Source organism: Giraffa tippelskirchi, chromosome 5 (genome assembly GCF_054371585.1).
Source record: "Giraffa tippelskirchi isolate mGirTip1 chromosome 5, T2T-mGirTip1v1.2.pri, whole genome shotgun sequence".
Lineage (NCBI taxonomy): Eukaryota > Metazoa > Chordata > Mammalia > Artiodactyla > Giraffidae > Giraffa > Giraffa tippelskirchi.
The window spans coordinates 136755926-136778782 of record NC_137279.1 but is presented as its reverse complement, the minus strand read 5'-3'; the positions used below and the strand labels follow the sequence as shown (position 1 = coordinate 136778782).

Below are 22857 nucleotides of genomic sequence, written 5' to 3'. Positions count from 1 at the left end.
TTTCCAGGATGTAGTTATAAGGTATCTTAACTCTGTAATCCCTGTCAACAGTCTCTTCTACAAATTAATAACTTACTAAACAAATGGCTGCCCTCTTGTTAGAGACCTAGAATTCAAAATTTTGTTAAGGATAGGGACAAATTATGCACATAACCTCTCTTTTATTATTAAAGTGAAAGTGTTATTTGCTCAGTCGTGTCTGACTCTTTGCAACCCCATGAACTGTAGCCTGCCAGGCTTCTTTGTCCATGGAATCCTCCAGGCAAGAATACTGGAGTGGGTAAGCCATTCCCTTCTCCAGGAGATCTTCCTGATCCAGGGATTGAACCCTGGTCTCCTGCATTGCAAACAGATTCTTTACCATCTGAATCATCAGGGAAGCCCATCAGCTCTGTTATTAAAGCTGGTCTCTAAAAAGGTATACATTTTAAAACTCACCCCAGTGAGGGCAGCATGAGTATTCCAGGATTCCAGAAGAAAGTGTATCAAAAAGTTGTTCTTAATTTGGTATGTGGCTTAATGCTATTTGGGGGCTTCCCTAGCGGCTCAGATGGTGAAGAGTCTGCCTGCAATGTAGGAGATCTGCATTCAGTCCTTGGGTCAGGAAGATCCCCTGGAGAAGGGAATGGCTATCCACTCCAGTATTCTTGTCTGGAGAACTCCATGGACAGAGGAGCCTGGTGGGCTACAGTCCATGGGGTCGCAAAGAGTCTGACACAACTGAGCAACTAACACACTTCTAATGCTATTTACTGAACTTTCTGTGAAGGTATGGTGAAATATCATACCCACAACACACACTAAATGTGACTGGAAGCATGTGACATTGTTGCAACATTGTTGCATGCTGACACAAACCTTACACCTAGTCCAAATCCTTCTCTACAATTTTTATATTACTTGGATTTAGTGGAAACCCAGAAAATGATATAATGAATTTTCCCAAGAAATAAACTCATTATGGATGCATCTTTTCAAGTCAAGGGGATTTAAATGGAGAGAAAGCAATTTACCATAAGATCCACATAAAACCATGGATAAAAAGTCACACTTTGGAGCCCCATTACAGAGGTTCAAATCCTGCTTCCACAATATACTAGCTGTGTAATCTAGGGTAAACTGCTTAACTTCTCTGTGCATTAGTTTGTTCATAAGGGAAATCATGATAGTAAAACTCCATCTCAGAGTTTTTGAGGATCCAATGAGTTGCTATCTGCATGGTGGTACTTGGAATACAGTACATGATATAAATCTTTGATAAATTAACAGAATTAGTTATAAGAAATAGTGGGAAGAACTTACTGAGAAATTTCTACAGTTACCACTCTGCTTTTGTCAGTAATGAAAGCTATTTAAAAAAATTCTGAGAGATTTCCAATGCTGACTTTGAAATCTACAAGTATCCACTAAATATCTACTGTGCTTGGTGCCTTGGGGACACAAAATAAATTTATGTAGTCTCTGTGCCTCCGGAAGTTAGTTCTTCTACACTAAATTTAGAATAAGGACTTGCCTGGTAGTAGAATGAATGCTCACAGCGCAAAGTTCAAAGAAATGTGCAACAAAAAACACTGGAGTGCCACATAAATTACTTGGTTACTATTCACAATTCAATTGCTCTAAGATGTATACTAAGGAAAACGCCACTACCAATTGGGAATGCATTTATTTTGACATCTACACAGACAGCTGCTAAATACAATGACTCACATCAACAGATGTTCTGCAGAAACAGCAATACTTTCCGTTCTTTCCGCCTGGGGTATCTGACAAAACCTGAGAGCAATCCCGCAAAACCACAGCGGATGAAAGTTGCACGGGAAACATCAAAGGGTAGTGAGCCACGACCTAAGAACTGGGACGAAAACGTGGTTGGCTCGGCAAATACCTGGATCTGGGACGCAAAGAGAGGCTCCGAACCACGATTGGAATTAGGGACGAGGTTGTTCCCATGGCTGATATTGATCAGTCCGCAAAGCCCGGAGGCGAGCACCAAGGGGTTCCCCTCCTGTGCCATCTCCTCCCAGACCGTGCGATCCTCTCGGACCGGTGGGGCTGTGGGGCCACGGAAGCTTATGATCGAGGAGCCGCCGCGATGCAGGGCATAAAGAATGCAACCCAAACACCTTTATGGCCTCCCGCGGCCCCGCTCCAGGGCATTGACGGACGCCACTCTAAGAGACGACAGGTTCCTGAAAGCTAACTGTACCTACGCCGCCTCCCGTATCTCTGGGATGGGCATCCGAGAGTAAGCCCGGGCCACTACATCCCAGCCCCGTGGGCCGCTGAGGTGCCAGCCCGGGTTACCCGAGCCCAAGGCTCCCCTCAGCCCGCAGCCCGTGTCCCAGGCCGGCACGTCACTTCCGGCGCGCGCGCCCGCTGGCGAAGAGGGACAGGGTCCCGGGCACGGGTGCGCGACTGCCCGGGGGCGCGCGGGGGGGGGTGGGGCAGGGGAAGGGGGAGTGTCTGCTCGCCGCCGCCGCCGCCGCCGTTGCGGCCGAGGCTGAGTTCGCTTCAGAACCTGCCCAGTCTTCTCGCCCGCATTCTGGGCGCCAGCGCCGGGAGCGCTGACTACTGTGACCGGTGTAGAAGCGGGAGGTGCCTTAGCCTGTGGAGCGGCTGGGACGGTGCCAGCCCCGCTTCCCTTCCCTCACCCCTTCCTCCCTTCGCCCCAGTCATGGGGAACGCGGCGACCGCCAAGAAAGGCAGCGAGGTGGAGAGCGGTGAGTCAAGGGCCGGGTCTGGGGGCCCGCTGGGAGGGCTGGCGCGGGGTCGGAGCCCGGAGGCCGCAGGCATGGTCCAGGCCTCAGCGGCCGCCGGGAACCACTCAAGGGGGCCCTGGGGACCGGCTGCCTTCCTCCGCCACCCCCTCCCCCCAGCTCCGGCGCGAGAGCTGAGCGTCGAGGGCCGGTTGGAGAGGGCGAGGGAGGAGAGAGGTCCCCGTGACTCCCTTTTACACTAGAGCGGGGGGACTCCCAAGCTTAGACACTTCCCCAAATATGGTCCGGGTAAAGAAGTCTCTTGGACCATCCCAAGCCCTCCCTCCCCGCCCCCCGCTTTGGGAGCCACAGGTAGTGTTGGCTCTTTTCCCTCCATCACTTGGGTCTAACCCAATTTTATCATCAGGTGAGGGACTGCGGCTCTGGTTCTCCGCAGGTGAGGTTAATCCTAAATGGGTAACTGTGTTAGAGATCCTCCATCTCTTCAGGTTAGGAGTTGAAAATTTAGTAAGAGTGAGCAGCAACTTTTCCCGTTAGAGAAAAAAAAGGACAGGTTTGCCTTCTCTTAAGACATTCAAAAATTTGCTACAATGTCTGTAAAACTTAAAGATTACTCCTTGTTGAAGTGCTTCCAGAATACCGTGGATTTCTTCTGCGAGCTGCAAGTGCAGGCACTCTGCACTTTACTGTATGGCCATATGGTTTTGTTTATTTATCTGTCAGTCTATTAGTCAGTCAGTAAATCTGGATGGTTTTTGCCTTTGCCCGGTACAACTCGGATCTTATAATTCAGAATGAACAGATAACAAGTATTTGTTTTGTTGCTAGGAGTAAGTGACATGTAAGCACTTGAGGCAATTCCAGATGAATAGGGGATACCTGATGATTTATTCCAATTTGTGTAAACAGTATCTTTTAATGTTTCTGTGTTTATAACGTGTTTTAAGTTAATTTCATAATTTAGCATGAAGGAAATAGTCTCCTCCCACCCCAATATTAGGGCTTCCCTTATGCCTCAGCTGGTAAAGAATCCTCCTGCAATGTGGGAGACCTGGGTTCGATCCCTGGGTTAGGAAGATCCCCTGGAGAAGGGAAAGGCTACCCACTCCAGTATTCTGGCCTGGAGAATTCCATGGACCATATAGTCCATGGTGTCGCAGAGTCAGACAGCACTGAACAACTTTCACTTCACTTCCCCCATATCAGTAAAGCAGAATCAGTTTGGAAAGATCTAGTCATTCATTTTGTTTAATATGAATAGTTAGGTCAAATTATATGGTTTGTGTTTCACCAGTAAGGTTTTGGTGTTAATTTTCAGGAGCTCCAGAAAAGTTTAATGTCTTTAATATGTGAGATGGACATTTTAAAAAGAACAATATATAGGTGGAACTTCAGTGGTCTTTTTTCTTATAATTGCACAAATATGGTAACTAACTGTATAGGAAGTATTACAAATGAGGGAAGTGTAAAGAATTGTTTCTGCCTTTTGTCATTTTCCTTTTTAATTTGAAGATCTATTAACATGAAGATAAAATATGTACTAATGTATACAAAGTGTGCTTGGTAATTGAATCATAACAGTGATTTTTTATTAACAAGTACTGGCCTGTACAGTGTTTATATTTTTAATAGTGATAGTAGACTCTTTTGTGATCTATATATTGCCATTATTAAGGTTATCAAACAAATTCTCCCCTAGACATTTGAAGCTCCTAGCTATGAGATAATCTTAGAATACTTACTGGAAACAGAATGGAAACTTTAGAAGTGTTTGAGTAAATTCTTTCATAAGCTTTAACTGTTAGTGACAGCCTAGTTCTTAAGTATGTTAGCCAGCTTTTTATAGAAGTTTATTTATGGAAACTGAAGGTCATTATAGTAGTTTGAATACATATTCTGAAGTGATAAGAGAAAATAGCAAGTTATGTCTCACTGGACAATCATTTGAAATGTCACATGTTGATTAGTTTGTCATTTCATTTGGAGCAATGTTATCAGATACATGTTGCTGCTGGTCTATCTTAAAATTTAATGAAAGAATAACTTATACCATTATATAGCTAACTGATTTGTATAGTTTTTAAAAATTACTTTTGAAACTATATGCCTTTCAAAATTTGAATGTAGTTATTTAAACTTCAATATATGCCTTTCAAACTTTGAATGTAGTTATTTAAACCTGGCGTGCTGTTGTCCATGGGGCAAAGGGTTGGACACAACTGAGCAACTGAACTGACTGAACTGAATTTAAACTTCAACCAATACATAAAAGGGTAAGCTTTTATAAATGTAAGTGGTCCTAGAGATCAGCCTATGTAATCATTCCTTTTCAAAGCCAGAGAACTCGACCTCTGAAGAAGCAGGAGCTCAGATCGTACTGTTAGTGATATCAGAGTAAGGAATTGAATCTGGTCCCCTGACTCCATTCTGCATCACTAACTAATCAAGTAACACAAATATTTTCAAAGTGTCTACCAAGTGTATTAGTTACATATGGAGACCCTGTAAGTAAAAGCTCAAGAAGTTTTACTATCTAATGTGAGAGAGAAAATGTACATATAAAAGTTAACTGAAAAGCAAAATATGACAAATGCTAACATTATGGAATGTGAAGTTAAAACTCTGAAAACTACCAATAGGAAAATGTTTGATTTGAAATGATTTAAAAATATCAGGTCAGTTAGGATTTGAGGTTTGGCTCATGCCTCGTACAGGTGACTCTGGACCTTAGTTCTAAAAATATTCCAGAACAATGAAGTTGGGCTTAAAAATATTTGAGAAGGGTCTTGGTTAGCTTGGACCGTCTGGTGCTTATGTTGTACTGTACTGAGATCTGCCCTCCAATGCTTGCTGTGCTATGGTCAGTCATATCCAACTCTTTGTGACCCCATGGGCTGTAGGCCACCAGACCCCTCTGTCCATGGAATTTTCCAGGCAAGAATACTGGAGTGGGTTGCTATTTCCTTGTTCAGGCGATCTTCCCTACCCGGGGATTGACTGCATATCTCCTTTGTGTCTCTCCCATTGGCAGGCGGATTCTTTACCACTGTGCCTCCTGGGAAGCCCAACATTAAGTTGGGTACCTACTCTACTGTGGTAAGCTGGGAAATTGTATTGAGATGTCTTAAAGCTTAATGAAAGAGCAACTCTTATTTTACATACCTACTTGTTTTGTATATTAAAAAAAAAATTACTCTCACAAATATCAGTCAGTTCAGTCTCTCAGTTGTGTCCGGCTCTTTGTGACCCTATGGACTATAGCATGCCAGGCTTCCCTGTTCATCACCAACTCCTGGAGCTTGCTCAAACTCATGTCCATCAAATTGGTGATGCCATCCAACCATCTCATCCTCTGTCATCCCCTTCTCCTAAATATAGTAAATAAATATAGGAGTCTTCCCATAAATATAGGGGTCTCAAAATTTGAATGTAGTTATTTAAACTTCAGCTAATAGGCAGAAGTATAAATTTTAGAAAAATAAGTGAACATATAATTCTCTGAGAAATTTTAACCTTGTCATTCAAAATTGTTTCACTTATCCTGTCTTTCACTTTATTCACAGTCCCCAACATAAAAATCGTGTCACCTATTTTAACCTGAAAGTTTTTTTTTTAATTTCATGAAAAAAAAAAAAAAACCCTCCCCCCCCCCACACAGTGGATTTCCGTAGCAGCAGTAGCAGCACATATTGCCTGTGGGCTTTATGTGTAACACTGTCAGAACCATGGTGCTGAGGCCTGTGGTTACAGTATTGGTAGAGGTTTGGATGCACATTCTTCTGTGACTGCAAGTGGTAGAGCCACCAGTGTTCATACAGTGAATTTTTTTTATGTTTTCCAGAGTGTTTCTCTGTCTTAAGAACTTTTGAAGATGAATGGAAGTTGAAGAAAGTCACCCACTAGTAGACTAGGTTCAACCAAAATGCAGGTTTCATAAAAACTAGCATTTTGTAAGGGTTTACTATGTGCCAGATCCTCTTAAGTGTGCATGCATAATTTTCTTAATCTTTTCAGCTGTATAACATAGTTCAGTTATTCTCCATTTTATATAATGGATGAGAAAAAGGAGGCTCAGAGAGCCTAAATGACTTGCTTAAGGTTGCACAGCTAGTTCAGTGAAAGGGTAACGTTTGAACTAGGCCGGTTAACCTTAGAACCTGAAATCCTAACCACTGTGCAAACACCCTCTGTATGCAACAGAAAAGCTTATTCTGAGACACACAGAATAGCTTAGACTTCATTTTAATCAGTATTATTATAGGAAATTTTGGTTGTTTTCAATAGTGACTATTTGAATATAATAGATATCTTAAATGAAAATTATTTTTTTTCCTTGTTCTATCTTCTAGATTCAATTTCTGTAAAATAAGGATGAAGGATTAAATTACCTTGAAAGTCTTTTCAGATATAATATGGTATAATTTCAAAGTAAGCCATAGAAAATTGATTTTATATACTTAAACCTTCATTAATATTTGTATTTCATTTTTTCTTCTCATTCATAAATGTATAGTTTCCCTTTCTGTGAAATAGCCAATTGAAAAATTACTTTCTGAACCTGTACTGTTATTTTAAAAATATTTGGAAATTTGCATTTTATACCATGGTTTGCAATAGCATTATCCAATCAGAGTTTCTGCTGTGATGGAAATGTTCCTATCTACGTTGTCTTCTGTGGTTGCCACTAGCTGCCTGCAGCTATTGAGCACTTGAAATGTAACCAGAGCAACTGAGAAACTGAATTTTTAACTTACATGCGGCAGTTAGTGTTTGATATATTGGACAGCACAGGTTTAGAGCATAGCATAGCTTTTAGAGCATGGTGGTGGTGGTGATTTAGTCGCTAAGTCGTGTCTGACTCTTGCGACTGATCCCACGGACTATAGCCTGCCAGGCTCCTCTATCCATGGGATTCTCCAGGCAAGAATACTGGAGTAGGTTGCCATTTCCTTCTCCAAGTTTAGAGCATAGCATGTAATAAAAACACCAACCTATCTTTCCATCATCTTTGTAATTTGTAGATCCTCACAAGTGTTCATAGATGAACAAAATGCTATATTTATCTTTTCTCATACTAGAAATTAACTTATTTCTTCAGTTTTTCCTCTGAATAAGCATTTGCAAACCTAGTGAACGTATTATTATAGTTTAGTAATTTGTATATAATCTGTAGAATTATGTACAAAGTTAATTTCCTTATTGGACTCTACTAGAATTAGAATTTTTTAGTTTTTAATACTGGATCGCAGTGAATATATTTCAATGAAAATTTTTATAGCTTTGAATAAGAACAAATTTAATGATCTCATATCTTATTCATGTCTTTAAACTTTCAGTTATTTTTTAAAGGAAAATTAGTAACATTCCATTTTAATAGATTGGCAGAAGAATTTTGAAATAGTCTTCATTAGTTTAAAAAATGAAGAAAAAATATCAAAACAAACAGCCACACTATTTGGATGATAAATACATTTTATTAATATCATGTCCAGTTCCGTGATTCTGTGATTCAATTTTGTGCAGATTATTTACTGTATAAAGTTACCTCCTGTTCAGGAACCATTTTTCCCATTCTCCTGGTCAGAGTCCTGCACTTAGGATATTGTTGCTTTTCATTGCCAGCAACAGGATAATTAAAGCCATGAAAGCTAGTTTAGAAAAGTAAGCCATGGCTGAGTGGTAGAAGCAGCACATGAAAAGATCCTAGGTAAGTCAGCATATAGTTATTAAGATTCTTTCAGATAGTGTATGCTAAGTTACTTCAGTCATATCCGACTCTTTGCAACCCCGTGGACTATAGCCTGCCAGGCTCCTTTGTCCATGGGATTCTCTAGGCAAGAATACTGGAATGGGTTGCTATGCCCTCCTCCAGGGGTTGGAAAGGGATTGAACCTGTGTCTTTTACCTCTCCTGCATTGGCAGGTGGGTTCTTTACCACTAGCCCCAGCTGGGAAGCCCAGATAGTCAGGAGTTGACCATAAATCAGTCTGATGATCCATTAAATTAATAAAATAAGTAATTAGTATAGTTTATAAAATTGTCTGTATATTTATGTGATAATAAATACTAGTACACATATATGTCCAAATTTCCTCAAAGGAGTAAATCTTAGGTTTTTAATGGGGAAAAAAAAGAAAAAAATTACATCAAATAGAAAAATGTGGCATTTATGGGAGGTAAATATACCTAGGTCAGTACCATATTATATTGAGTATTTTTCTTAATTTAAAAAATATTCCTTCAAGAGTATCTTCTATTGTTCTTTTCTTTGTTCATTCATTCGTGCTTTCATTTATTCATTCTAGCATATTGAGCTCCTAAAACGTGACAGACTTTATGCAAGTCTGTGGGAATAAAGATTCAATAGGACCCAGTACCTGCTCCAGAATGCCCATATTTCAGAAGAGGGAGACAGACATGTCAACAACTTAATGATAATTAAAAAAAAAAAAACCTGTTACAAATGGCTTCTTAAGTTCATTGGGGGAACCAGTAGAAAGTATAGTCATTTCCACTGAGGTGGGTGGGGAATGAAGTCCAAAAAGGACTTCAAAGAAGAGGTGAGCCCTGGGTTGAGCATTGAAAACGGTAAATGCTCAACAATAGAATTACAGGAAGAAGTGTGTTCTGAGAAGAGGGAACGCACAGAGTGAGCAAAGATGCAGAGGGTTGAAACAGCATGACATATTCCAGGAAGAAAGTAAGTTGTTCATTATGACTAAAAAGGACGGGGTTGGTGGTAGGGAAGAGGGGAGATTGTACACTGAAAGATGAGACTCAAGAAATGGACAGAGACCATAAAATGCAGAGTCTGAATTTCATCCTAGGGATAAAAGTATCAAAGGTATTGTGGACTCTGAAATAAGAGAAAGATACGATAAAATTTGGGTTTTAGAGAGATTACTTAGGTGGTGATGTGAAGATGTCGTTATGGAACAAGTGAAGTGAAGGCAGGAAATCTGTTAGAAGACTCCTTCTCTCAAGTGAGGGACTTGGAGGGTCTTGATCAAGATGGTAATAAAGGTAGGGATACAGGAAGGACCTAAAATGTAAGAAATTTGGAAACTAAAAATGAACAGACTATGCTTTACTGATTGCACTTGGGAAATGAGGTAAAGGAGGGATTGGGAATAACTCCCAAGTTTTTAGCTTCTTTGCCTTGGTGGGTGGGTTGTGATGCCAGTAATGGAGTCAGGAAATGAATATAAAGGAAGGAACAGATTTGGGGGAGCATATTGAACTTAGGGTGCCTATGGAATTTCTGAGAAATGCTATCTGATTGGTTATTTCATATATGGATTGTCTATGGAATTTCTGAGAAATGCTATCTGATTTGTTATTTCATATATGGATTGTCTATAATTCTCTCAGCTGTGGGGGAAAAATGACCTTGGATGATCAGAGGCCTTTTTCCACATTACATCTCAGTTTGCTTCCCTTCTAAGGCCAGCTGTTTAGAATCTATAGAACTATGTGTGACATCTGACATAGCTTCTATAAATTAAGAACTGTAGCCACTAAAAGTTTAGCTTTTTTTGTTTGTTTTGAAAAAAGTAAAACCCAGAGCACTGATGAGAACAGTGTAACTTTTAAAGAAACAACATTAAAGTCAGATAAAATGTGTTACTTTCATAATTAAAGTATGCATCCTGTAAGCTTTGAGCTTTGTAGAGTCATGTGGAGTAGTAGAAAAATATGTAAAATATTGTACCAAACATATATTGTACTAAGTATCAATATTCTTCTCCTAGAGATCTTTAAAATAGATATTAAAAAGTTAAAGTGTGATTTAATAGTAAGAGTGTGAACTCAGAATAAGAAAAATCTAAATTCTATTTTCTAATTCTTTCCATTAGTTCACTTTAGATGTGTTTTAATACCTCCAAGCTGTACTATAAAGTTAACAAGAACGAATTTGATAAAGAGGCTGTGGTCTTTTCCAGCCTTATAGTTCAGTGATTTCCATATATATTTATTAAAAGAGAGAAGGTTTATTTTTAAAGTAGCAAGACTTGAGAATTAAAGACTATGTGGGTGGCGAATTGGCAAATGAGCCTCAGTATAAGCAAATACACAGTAATATATTTCGGGGAAATTTTTGATCTGTACTTAACAGAATTATAGTTTCTGAATTTTGGCCTAAGAAACAAATTTTGAATCACTGCATTGATCTTTGAAGATATTGTCATGTTCTACTGTATGTAAAGAGACCATCTAAATATTGGTCATCAGGGGAGTAGATTAGAAACAAGACATAAAGCCTTCTATTCTTAGTGAAAAACCCTTAGCATGTTATGTGTAGTTATGATGTTTTGTGTATAGCAGAAGTGGAGAAAAGTTAAAATCAGGGACAGCTAATAGGAGCAAGAGAATTGAACGTCTATTGTTTGAGGATAAACTAAAAAACAAAACAAACCAAACCTGGAACTCTTTATTCTGTAATAGGTCTACATGATTGAAGTATATGAACCAAATAGTATAGGTAGAGAAAATTGTTCACCTGAATTTAAAACACTAGAACTTATGAGCTATTCCTCAAAACTTATAAAAGTTAGTTGTACAGCAATAAAAGAAGTACAGAGAAACCTTCATAAACTTGGCTTAGAGAATAAATATATTTAACTGATTATTTATGTTTAAAGGTAAAAGCATTTGTTCTTATAAATTCAGCTGGTACCTTTAGTGACTTAAAAATTGCTAGAAAACATTGATGCTTTTTTTTACTCTTTTTTTCTTTTTTTTTTGTAGATTTTGTAACTCTTTCAGTCCCTTACAGCTTCAAAAATGCTCATCAATATTAACCTAGACCTCTTTCTTGTTAATATTAAGGTTTATTACCATAATGCAAATAATAAATTATTATAACTTAAATTGCTTAAATAGAAATGGAGATATAGCTTGAATTTTTATATTTTAATGTATTATAATTCGTCTATTCATTTATATATATTTTTTATTTTGGGGGGGTCATGAAGGAGATAAAGAGTTGCCTACTTGTAGCTCATAGTATAGTGAAAGCTTTAAATAAGGAAATGTGCAAACATGAGAATTTTGTTGGAAGTACAATGTAGAGTATTTCCTGTAGTAATAATCTGGTTTTTCACTTTTTGATTATAATATAAATTAGATTCAGTAATGTTCTGTATCTATGTGGATAGTTTTCTGAACCAAATTTGGGACTCCTTTAGAGAAATGAACTAGTTGACAGTTCACAGTGAGGGCTGATGCAGTGGCACATTTGACATTAGGACCGCCTCACAAAATCCAATGTAAACGCCCTATCTTGAGCTGACTTGCTATTAAAAGGTATAAAGTCCCAGGCTTTATGGCCATGGTTTAAGGTTGTATTCCCTGTTGCCTACTGTTCATATAATGTTAACTTTTCAATGACTTTTCAAACTTTTGTTTTCTAGTAAAACAACTGTTGAATCTAAACCTGTAAATCCTTGGCAAATCTGTATTATCCATCTGGACTTTGACTCAAAAAATTAAAGATATTGTGTTGAGATCTCATTATTTTGAGGTCCTACTTAATAAAATGAATATTCAATTTCTGTACCACTTATTCGAGTAGAAGACCATAGAGCATCAGCAGACCACTGTGGTATGTGAGCCACAAAGTTGAGAGAACGTGTTTGTACAGATGTTACTTAGCTTCTTTTGTAAGAGTCGATTCTGTTTATAATTTAACTCCTCCTATCCTAGCTCAGCTCGCTAGATGTATAAAGCCATGAAAGGTTAAACTGGGGAAGAATATGAGTCCCTCTTTAGGCTATAGTCTTGAGTTACTAAATAAGCTATAGTTCAACTGATAGAATGACACAGAGACAGAACAGTCATTTGTCATTAATTCAATCCTTTAGTTATTCTCAATCAGTACTTAGTAATTGCCTATTTTGTACCAGGCATCGTGCTAGTCCATAAATGAAATACGAGAAAAAAAGTAAGCCTTGGTTTCTAGCCTTAAGCTGGGAGATGGATACATTCAGATGTTTATGGTAAAATGTATAGTGATACACAGGTTCCTGAGACTGATGCTTATCTGCTTAGTTGCTCAGTTGTATTTGACTCTTTGTGACCCTTTAGACTGTAGCCTGCCAAGCTCCTCTGTCCATGGAACCATTTTTCAGGCAAGAATACTGCAGTGGGTTGCCATTTCCTACTCCAGGGGATCTTTCTAACCCAGGGATTGAACCTGTGTCTCCTGTGTTCCTGCATTGCAGGTGGATTGTTTCCCTGCTGAGCCATTGGGGAAGTGTTGAGATTGATACTAGGGTAAAAATACAACATAGAAGTTGATATGGGAATGAATATAGAATTTCTGAGATCATCTTGGGAAATAGACTTTGAGTTCATTTTGGAGAGATTTACATCTGTTAACTGTGGCATTTACACTAACATTGATTTCTCAGCTCCTTCTACTACACATTGTAATCTATAAAGGCAGAGACCATATCTACCTCGTTTAGTATTTTTTGTTTTTAATTTTTATTTGAGTACATTGCTCTACAATGTTGTGTTAGTTTCTGCTGTACAGCAAAGTGAATCAACTCTACATATACCTATATCCTCTTTGGATTTCCTTCACATTCAGGTCACCACTGAACACTGAGTAATTTCCCTGTGCTATACAGTATGTTGTCATTAGTTGTTTATTTTATGCATAGTGTCAATAGTGTATATATGTTCATCTCAGTCTCCTAATTCTTCCCACCTCCCCTCCTTGTTTAATATTTTAATCCCTCAGATTTGACACAGTTCCCAGCTCATAGTGGTAACTAAAATTATGAATAATTAAGTGGATAAAAAAAATTAAGCTTCTTTTAGAAGTGTTTACTCCCCTCCTCCCCAGTCAGCAGGTGCTTTCTCTGTAATATATTTACAGTTTGGGCCTAGTAGTTGATTCACTTGATAAGAGGGTGACCTGGAGTGGGTTGCCATACCCTCCTCCAGGGGATCTTCTCAACCAAGGTATCAAAACCAGGTCTCCCTAATTGCAAGAGGATTCTTTACCATCTGAGCCACCAGGGAACCTCTTTTTGTTCTTCTTAGCACACAGTAGTATATTTGACACTTACATGTCAAATATAATCAAGATTGCCAGGAGAAATATCAATAACCTCATATATGCAGATGACACCACACTTATGGCAGAAAGCGAAGAACAACTAAAGAGACTCTTGGTGAAAATGAAAGAGGGAGTTAAAAAATTGACTTAAAACTCAACATTCAGAAAACTAAGATCTTGTCTTCTGGTCCCATCACTTCATGGCAAAAAGATGGGAAAACAATGGAAACAGTGACAGACTTTATTTTGGGGGGCTCCAAAATCACTGTAGATGGTGACTGCAGCCATGGGATTAAAAGACGCTTGCTTCTTGGAAGGAAAGTTATGACCAACCTAGACAGCATATTAAAAAGCAGAGACATTACTTTGCCAACAAATGTCCATCTAGTCAAAGCTATGGTTTTTCGAGGAGTCATGTATGGATGTGAGAGTTGGACTATAAAGAAAGCTGAGCACTGAAGAATTGATGCTTTTGAACTGTGGTGTTGAAGAAGACTCTTGAGAGTCCCTTGGACTGCAAGGAGATCCAACCAATCCATCCTAAAGGAAATCAGTCCTGAATATTCATTGGAAGGATTGATGCTGAAGCTGAAACTCCAATACTTTAGCCACCTGATGCGAAGAACTGACTCATTTGAAAAGACCCTGATGCTGGGAAAGACTGAAGGTGGGAGGAGAAGGGGATGACAGAGGATGAGATGGTTGGATGGCATCACTGACTCAGTGGACATGAGTTTGAGTAAGCTCTGGGAGTTGGTGATGGACAGGGAAGCCTGGCATGCTGTAGCCCATGGGGTTGCAACGAGTTGGACACAACTGAGTGACTGAACTGATATTCAAAATTATATCACTTTTAATTGGAAAGGAGAGATTAATCTTAGGCTTCAGTTAGGAAGACATTAGATTAAGAAAAACTGTTACAATCCCAACCTCCTAAATAAAATCCCAGTCATTTGAGGACTGAATGTTTGTGTATCCCCCAAGTTCATGTGTTGAAATCCTAACTTCCGAGTTACTGGTATTTGAAGATGAAATCTTTGACAGTTGATTAGGTCATGAGGGGAGAGCTTGATGAATGGGGTTATAAAAATGCTGAGAGGATTCCCTTGCCCCTTCAGATATGAGGTTAACAGAATATGGCTGTCAGTGAGGAAGTGGGCTGTTATCAGACCTCAGATCTGCCGACGTCAGATCTTGCATTTCCAGCCTTAGAACCATGAGACATAAATGTATTTTGTTTACAAGTCACCCAGCCTATGGCATTTTGTTATAGCAGCCCACACAGACCAAGACAAGGCCTATACCATTCAGCTGCACCGCTGTGTTCCTCATCCTTGTGCTATCATTTACCAATCTCTCGCTCATTTGCCTTCATTCATCAAAAACTTTGGGGACTTCCCTGCTGGTGCAGTTGGAAAGAATCTGCCTGCCAGTGCCAGAAACACAGGTTTGATCCCTGGTCTGGGAAGATTCCACATGCTGCGGAGCAACTAAGCCTGTGCACCACAACTACTGAGCCCTTGTGATACAACTACTCAAGTCCGTGCTCCTAGAGCCTGTGCTCTGCAACAGGAAAAGCCTCTGCGGTGAGAACCCCACACACCATAATGAAGAGTAGCCCACACTCACTGCAACTAGAGAAAGTCCAAGCAAAGCAACAAAGACCCAGTACAATCTGAAAAAAAGAAAACTCAAAACTTTGGCCCTGGCTCATAATCTTATACTGTAATCCCTGTATTCATCCTTGATGGCTTAAACTTCTGCGTGATGACTCATCCATTACCATTGCATCTCAGTTCCTTGACCACATTATCTCTTATCCTCTTTTTTCATTTTAGACAGCCAGTCTCATCAACAACCTTATCAGCCTCATTAACTGCTCAAGAATCACCATTGTAAGCGTGTCATTCTCTGATTACAATGTCCTCTCCTTGATGTTTGCTTTTTAAATGTTCCCTTTATGATCATTCTTCATCAGAACCTCTTGCTTCATTTTTTCTTGACCAGTTTAGATTCTGTGGTCCCTGAAATCCTCAGTACATTTGTCTTTTTACCACATCTTTCTTACAGAAGTCTAACTGATAAACTTACCTGTCTGTTTTCTCAGTGATTTGAGCGAGGAGCTAATCACTGCTGGAAAAAACCACATGGAAGGGGCACTATAAATTCAACCTCAGATGGGCTGTCAGCCTGACTTACAGTTTCACATGTCTCTGATTAACTCTGTCTCCCATTCATTATGATTTCTATTTCATTCTCTTTATACTTCTGAAATTCCCTCTCTCTCTCTCATTCTAAGCAATGATCTTGCCTCATGCACTTTACAAAGAAAATAAAAGGTATCAGATAAAAATCCCTTCAACTTCTTTATATCAGACATCCAGATATCTTGTATATGTTCAAATATATTTTTATCCATTTCCAGAACTTTCTAATTATCCCAAACATTCCCTCCTCCCACCAACCATTGGTAACTTCTATAGTATTTTCTCTATGAATTTACATTAGATACCCCATAAAAGTGGAACATACAATACTTGTCCTTTTATGTCTGAGTTATTTGATTTAGCATGATGTTTTCAAGGTTCTGTCTTATAGAAGGACCAGAATTTCATTCTTCTTTAAGGCTGAATAGTGTTCTATCTCATGCACATACGCACACGCACACACATTTTGTTTATCCGAAGGTTGGCATTTTATTTTATTTTTTAATCTTTTTCAGATATCCTATATTTTAACTTAATCTATTGTGTCATTCTGTTATAATAGAAGAGTTGTCTATTCCATTTATCTAGTGTTATATCACATATCTCTCTACATTTAGTACTTGAAAGGAATGACAACATTCATTTTGCTTAGGAAAGTACACTTTGGACAGAGTTTTGCAAGAACATCTAATCTCTGCTCTGTTTGACACAACTGTTAAATAGCTCACCTCAAAGGCTGGGGCCTAGGATCACTTCAAGACTTGCTCATTTAGTTGTTTCCTTGCTGTGCTGGCTGTAGGTGGTTGGAACCTTAACTGAGATTTTCAGCTGGAATATCTACACATGGCCTTTCACATGGCTTGGACTTTCTTACAACGTGGTGGTTGAGTTCTAAGCGAGAGAGAGCCAGGTGGAAACTCGATCCCCTTTTTATGACCCAGCCTTAGAAGTTAAGCAGCGTCATTTCTGCTTTGTTGTTGTTTTTCAGCCACTAAGTCATGTCTGACTCTTTGGGACCCTGTGGACTGCAGCTCGCCAGGCTTCGCTGTCCTTCACTATCTCCCAGAGTTTGCTCAAACTCATGTCCATTGAGTTGGTGATGCCATCCAACCATCTCATCCTCTGTCATCGCCCTTCTCCTCCCGCCTTCAATCTTTCCCAGCATCAGGGTCCTTCAGTGAGTCAACTCTTCGCATCAGGTGGCCAACATATTGGAGCTTCAGCTTCAGCATCAGTCCTTCCAATGAATATTCAGGACTGATTTCCTTTAGGATTGACTGGTTTGATACCCTTGCAGTCCAAGGGACTCTCACAAGTCTTCGCCAACACCACAGTTGGAAAGCATCTGCTTTTGGTGCTCTGCCTCCTTCTTCACATCCATATGTGACAGCTCGAAAAACCATAGCTTTTTCTATATGGGCCTTTGTCAGCAAAGTGATGTCTTTGCTTTATAATACACTATCTAGATTTGTCATAGCTTTCCTTCCAGAGAGCAAGCGTCTTTTAATCTCATGGCTGCAGTCACGGTCCAAAATGATTTTGGAGCCCAAGAAAATAATATCTGTCACTGCTTCCACTTTTCCCCCATCTATTTGCCATGAAGTTATGGGACCAGATGCATGAACTTAGTTTTTTGAATGTTGAGTTTCAAGCCAGCTTTTTCACTCTCCTCCTTCACCTTCATCAAGAAGCTCTTTAGTTCTTCTTTGCTTTCCGCCATTAGTGTGGTATCATCTGCATATCTGAGGTTATTGATATTTCTCCCAGCAGTCCTGATTCCAGCTTGTGCTTCATCCAGCCCAGCATTTTGCATTATGTACTCTGCATATAAGTTGAATAAGCAGGGTGACACTATATACCCTTGACGTATTCCTTTCCCAATTTTGAACCAGTACACAGTTCCATGTCCAGTTTTAACTGTTGCTTCTTGGTCTGCATACAGGTTTTTCAGGAGACAGGTAAAGTGGTTTGGTATTCCCATCTCTTTTAAGAATTTTCAGTTTGTTGTGATCCACACAGTCAAAGGCTTTAGCATACTCAATGAAGCAGTAGATGTTTTTCTGGAATTCTCTTGCTGCACTCACTTCTTCTACATTCTGTTCATTCAAAGTGAGTCACTTTGATGAATCCATATTTGAAAAAGGTGTATTAGATTCCACCCTTTGATGGAAGAAGTTCAAAGAATGTTTGACACATTTTTCAAAACCACTACATTATATATCTTTCTCTCTAAGGTCAGTCCCTCTGCCGTTACTTTGAATCTCATTCCATCTTGCTTTTGCAGGAACCTTATGCTGTTGTGTATTATTCTCTTTTATATTCAGCCTGTCTCCTCATTTGTTTTAAAAATGTGCACCCCCTTTTCTTTAACTTTCTGTTTTTCTTTTTGACTACATTCTGTTCCCTTTCTTTTTCATCTCTAACCTACCAAAGTAAACTAACCTATGACTTACAGTACGTGTGGCCCTTTCAGTTGCCTTTAGTGGCCAGGTAGATACTTAGAATGAGTGTTGGGTAAAACCTGAAGCCAGAATTAAAAAAAAAGAAAAAGTGTTCTTTTTTCTCTTACTGTTATATTATACTTACTTTCAGTCATGATACAGAGAATGTAACCTATGCTTAATGCAGTCCAGCTTTTAGAATACAGCACGTTTGAAAATTTGGTCTGCCTATAAATAAATCAGTGTAGAACAACACAAAAACATTAAAAAGTCTTAAAATGAGAGAGGGGCAAGTGGCTGAAAGTGTGTGCAAGGAGTTGAGCATAATGCTTGGCCTTGGCATTTATGCTTTTTAAGGAGGAAAAAGGATCTTAGGGTATGAAGTATAGTGAAAAGGACTGGAGACCTTAGTAAAGTCTGAAGATGGTTGGAGTTGAGATATTAAAGGGAGTCAGCTGAAAAGATAGATGGTTATCAAAGAAAGGATAGGATGAAATGGGTCTAGGGTATAATCTTTCAAGTAAATGTCTAAGGCAGGGTAGGGTGGGAATGTATATATTAGGTGAATATAGATACTAAGTTAGAAAATTGGAGTATCTGCATACTAAATAAACATATATTAAATGAATTACAATAGCCTAGTTTTATTTGTAATGGTTAAATATGAGAAACATATGTACAGTGTTAAAAATCTTAGCAAAAATTTTAACAATGTTATTTTCAGATAAAAAGACAATAAATTACATATACTCTAATGAAATGAGTTTCCAATTAATAGTGTATAGCCAAAGTGAGATCATGTTGGTTTATGTATTCTGTTGGGTAAAATATATTTCAGTTTAAATATGTATCTCTTCTTGAATTTAAAAATATTCAAACTTGCATAGTTAAATGGGAATGTATTATTACTCTCTATGGAAATATAGCTTTTATTAACAACTATTTTAAATTTATCTAGTTGAAAAAGGAATTGAATTATTCCCCTCCCCTCTTTTAAAAATTAACTGAAAAGTGAGAATTTAGAAGCTGGCTACTTATGTGATCAGAGGTTACTTGCCTGAGCACTGAGTATTATTAAACTTGGTGTCTTGATCACACTGAGATCTAGAAACTAATAAAAGTATTCTGAAAGAAATAATAATAAATGTTACAGCATATTCATATAATTTCACATAGGTACTTTCAAAATCTTTCCTAATCTGCAGAATGGAGATAGTGCTGACCTGTGAGATTTAGAAGTTGTATATAATGTGTTTTTCTTAGCACCTAGAGGATAGTCAATATATAGTAGCTATAGTTTTTGAAGGAAAATCCTTAATCACTGTGTTTATAGATTGGGCACATTTTTTGACAAGTTGTCTGAAAATGGACAACCAGAAACAGCAAATTAATCTACTGGAGTAATGTTATATTAAATGGTAAGGAGCTGACTTATATTCATAACCTCAGGATCATCAAGAATAAAAAAATATAAAAATTTAGTGGGAAATTTTTTAGCATTATCCATTAAAACTTTAAAAATTACATGACTAGCCTATATCATTTATTTATCACCATAACCCTGTTAGTAAATACTATTATTGTTATCACTTTTTTCAGTAAGAAAATTAAGGCTTAGAGAAATTTAACAAGGTTACAAAGTTGAATGGCAGAGCTGTGTGCAATCCAAACTTAGTCAATTTGTTTTAGGTCTTCTACTCATAATCCCTATCATACCCTAATGTGATAATGATAATTTTCTTTAAAAAATTCTACATCCGAAGCTGTCCTAGAATCCAAAAAGCCCTTTGAAATTCTATTTCCCTACCATAACACCTTTTTAGACTATTACCTAGCTTTTCGTATGTGCCAGGTACTGTTGTCGATGCACACAGTAATATATATACATATATATATATATATGCATATACATACACACTAAGGGAGAAGAGGGTGGCAGAGAATGAGATGGTTAGATAGCATCTCCAACTCAATGGACATGAATTTGATTAAACTCCAAGAGAGAGTGAAGGACAGAGAAGCTTGGTGTGCTCAGTCCATGGGGTCACAAAGAATCAGACACGACTTAGCAAATGAACAGCAAAGATGTATAGTAACAATGGAAACAGTGACAGACTTCATTTTTTGGGGGTTCTAAATCACTGCAGATGGTGACTGCAGCCATGAAATTAAAAGACACTAGCTCCTTGGACCAACCTAGACAGCATATTAAAAAGCAGAGACATTACTTTGCCAACAAAGGTCCGTCTAGTCAAAGCTATGGTTTTTCCAGTAGTCGTGTATGGATGTGAGAGTTGGACTATGGAGAAAGCTGAGTGCCGAAGAACTGATGCTTTTGAACTGTGGTGTTGGAGAAGACTCTTGACAGTCCCTTGGACTGCAAGGAGATCCAACCAGTCAGTCCTAAAGGAAATCAGTTCTGAATATTCATTGGAAGGATTGATGCTGAAGCTGCAACTTCAGTACTTTGTCCACCTGATGTGAAGAACTGACTCATTTGAAAAGACCCTGATGCTGGAAAAGATTGAAGGCAGGAGGAGAAGGGGAGGACAGAGGATGAGATGGTTGGATGGCATCACCGACTCAGTGGACATAAGTTTGAGTAAACTCCGGGAGTTGGTGATGGACAGGGAGGCCTGGCATGCTGCAGTCCATGGGGTTGCAAAGAGTCAGACACGACTGAGCAACTGAACTGAACTGAACCCACTTAATATATATATGTGTGTACATATATGTATAATAACCCACTTAATCTTCACAATACTTTGAAATGGGAACTATGATTGCTAATATTTTAGACAAGAGGAAATTTAGGCACAGAGAGGCTAAGTAATTTGTCCAAAGTCATATGGATAGTAAGTAGTCAAGCTGGAATTTGAACCTAGGCAGTGTGGCTCTAGAGTCTGTGTTCTTAACCACCATGCCATATTGGCTACTTCATGAAAAATTTGTTAATGCTTTAGTTATCTCTTTCATAATAATCTTATCAGTGCTAGAAAACTCAGTCCTATTTCAGCCAGGGTTCCGCCAGAGAAACATTGTTAATAGGCTATATATTTAGAGCTATATTGCAAGTTAGGGGCTGGCTGGGCAAGTCTGATATCCATGGGGTAGATTGTCAGGAAGAGCATGCTGGAACTCTCAGATACAGGCTGAAGCTGCAGTCCACAGGCAGACTTCAGGGAGGCTTCAGTTCTGCTCTTCCAAGACCTTTCAGTTGATTGAATCAGACCCACTCAGTTTATCTAGGATAATCTTCTTTACTTGAAGTGACCTGATTATGGACTTTTCATCACATCTACAAAATACCTTCACAGCAATACCTAGATTAGTGTTTGATTGAGTATCTGAAAACTGTACCCTAGCCAGATTTATCTCAGACATCTTTTTTCTTTTTTAACCTTGAGGTGGAGGGTGGGGGAAGCTTTTCATTTTCCTAAGCCAGAAATGGAACTTTCTATTTTATTGTCAATCTTCGTTTATTTATTAATCACTCTTGGACCTCCTCAACATCAGCCCCCCTTGCTATTACCACAGCTAAAGATTTCAAGTGTTTTGCTAGAGAAGGCATTTACATGAACCATGTTATCTTTAAAGTAAAATTAAAAAAATAAACAGGAGCCTCAAAATAAAAGGCAGAGAAAGATTGAACCAGAAAGCTGATAGTGAGATTAGTTATTATACTTGAGCATAAAATTTAGCACTTTTTACATGGCAAGGGAGTTACACAGTATAGAACCTCTTTTGAATTCACTGAAATTCTAACAGGAATTCAATATTGAATTCTAACAGAAATTTAATCTATCTAAAAACAAGGAGCTTTGGTCTACATAATTCCTAAGATAACTATTGTTTAATGAAAGAGAGAAATCTCTCTAGATTCCTAGATACAAGAAGGAGGGTTTCAGAAAGTTGTCTGCAGTTATTACTGCTTTTTTGGGGGTAATTCTTATTCGGGGGTAATAATAATAGTGTAGTACTTATAATGTACCAGACGCTATCATAAGTGCTTTAATCCTGTTTATTTTATTTGACCCACCTCACATCCCAAAGTGGTCTGTAATTTCATTAACACCATTTGCAGGTGAAGAAACTGAAGCAGTTAAGTAATTTTCCCAATAGCATATAAACTGGGATTCAAATTCAAGTAGTCTTTGCCTGCTCGGTCACTTCAGTTGTGTCTGACTCTTAATAATCCTATGTAGCCTACCAGGCTCCTCTGTCCATGGGATCCTCCAGGCAAGAATAGTGAAGTGGGTTGCTGTGCCCTCCTCCAGGGGAATCTTCCTGACTCAGGGATTGAACCCACATCTCTTACGTCTCCTGCATTGGCAGGTGGGTTCTTTACCATTAGTGCCACTTGGGAAGCCCAAGTAGTCTTTAGAACCTGCAATTTTAGCCATTACCTAATCTGTCATCTA

The 22857-nt window shown here is 38.7% G+C and overlaps 1 protein-coding gene across 5 annotated transcripts in view; it reads left to right on the top strand.

Annotated features, from left to right (window-relative positions):
- The first annotated feature begins 2010 nt into the window (after positions 1 to 2010).
- The window catches only part of PRKACB (protein kinase cAMP-activated catalytic subunit beta), a 150490-nt gene continuing 129643 nt past the window's right edge, over positions 2011 to 22857 (top strand). For 2 of the 5 annotated variants that reach the window (XM_081490136.1, XM_081490131.1), the window contains exon 1: positions 2011 to 2723. In XM_081490136.1, the coding sequence (XP_081346262.1) occupies positions 2678 to 2723 (46 nt within the window). In that variant the 5' untranslated portion in view covers positions 2011 to 2677. Of the gene's footprint in view, positions 2724 to 4889; positions 4994 to 5751; positions 5817 to 22857 lie in introns of all 5 variants that reach the window. The other 3 variants (XM_081490140.1, XM_081490137.1, XM_081490138.1) reach the window with 3 other exon arrangements.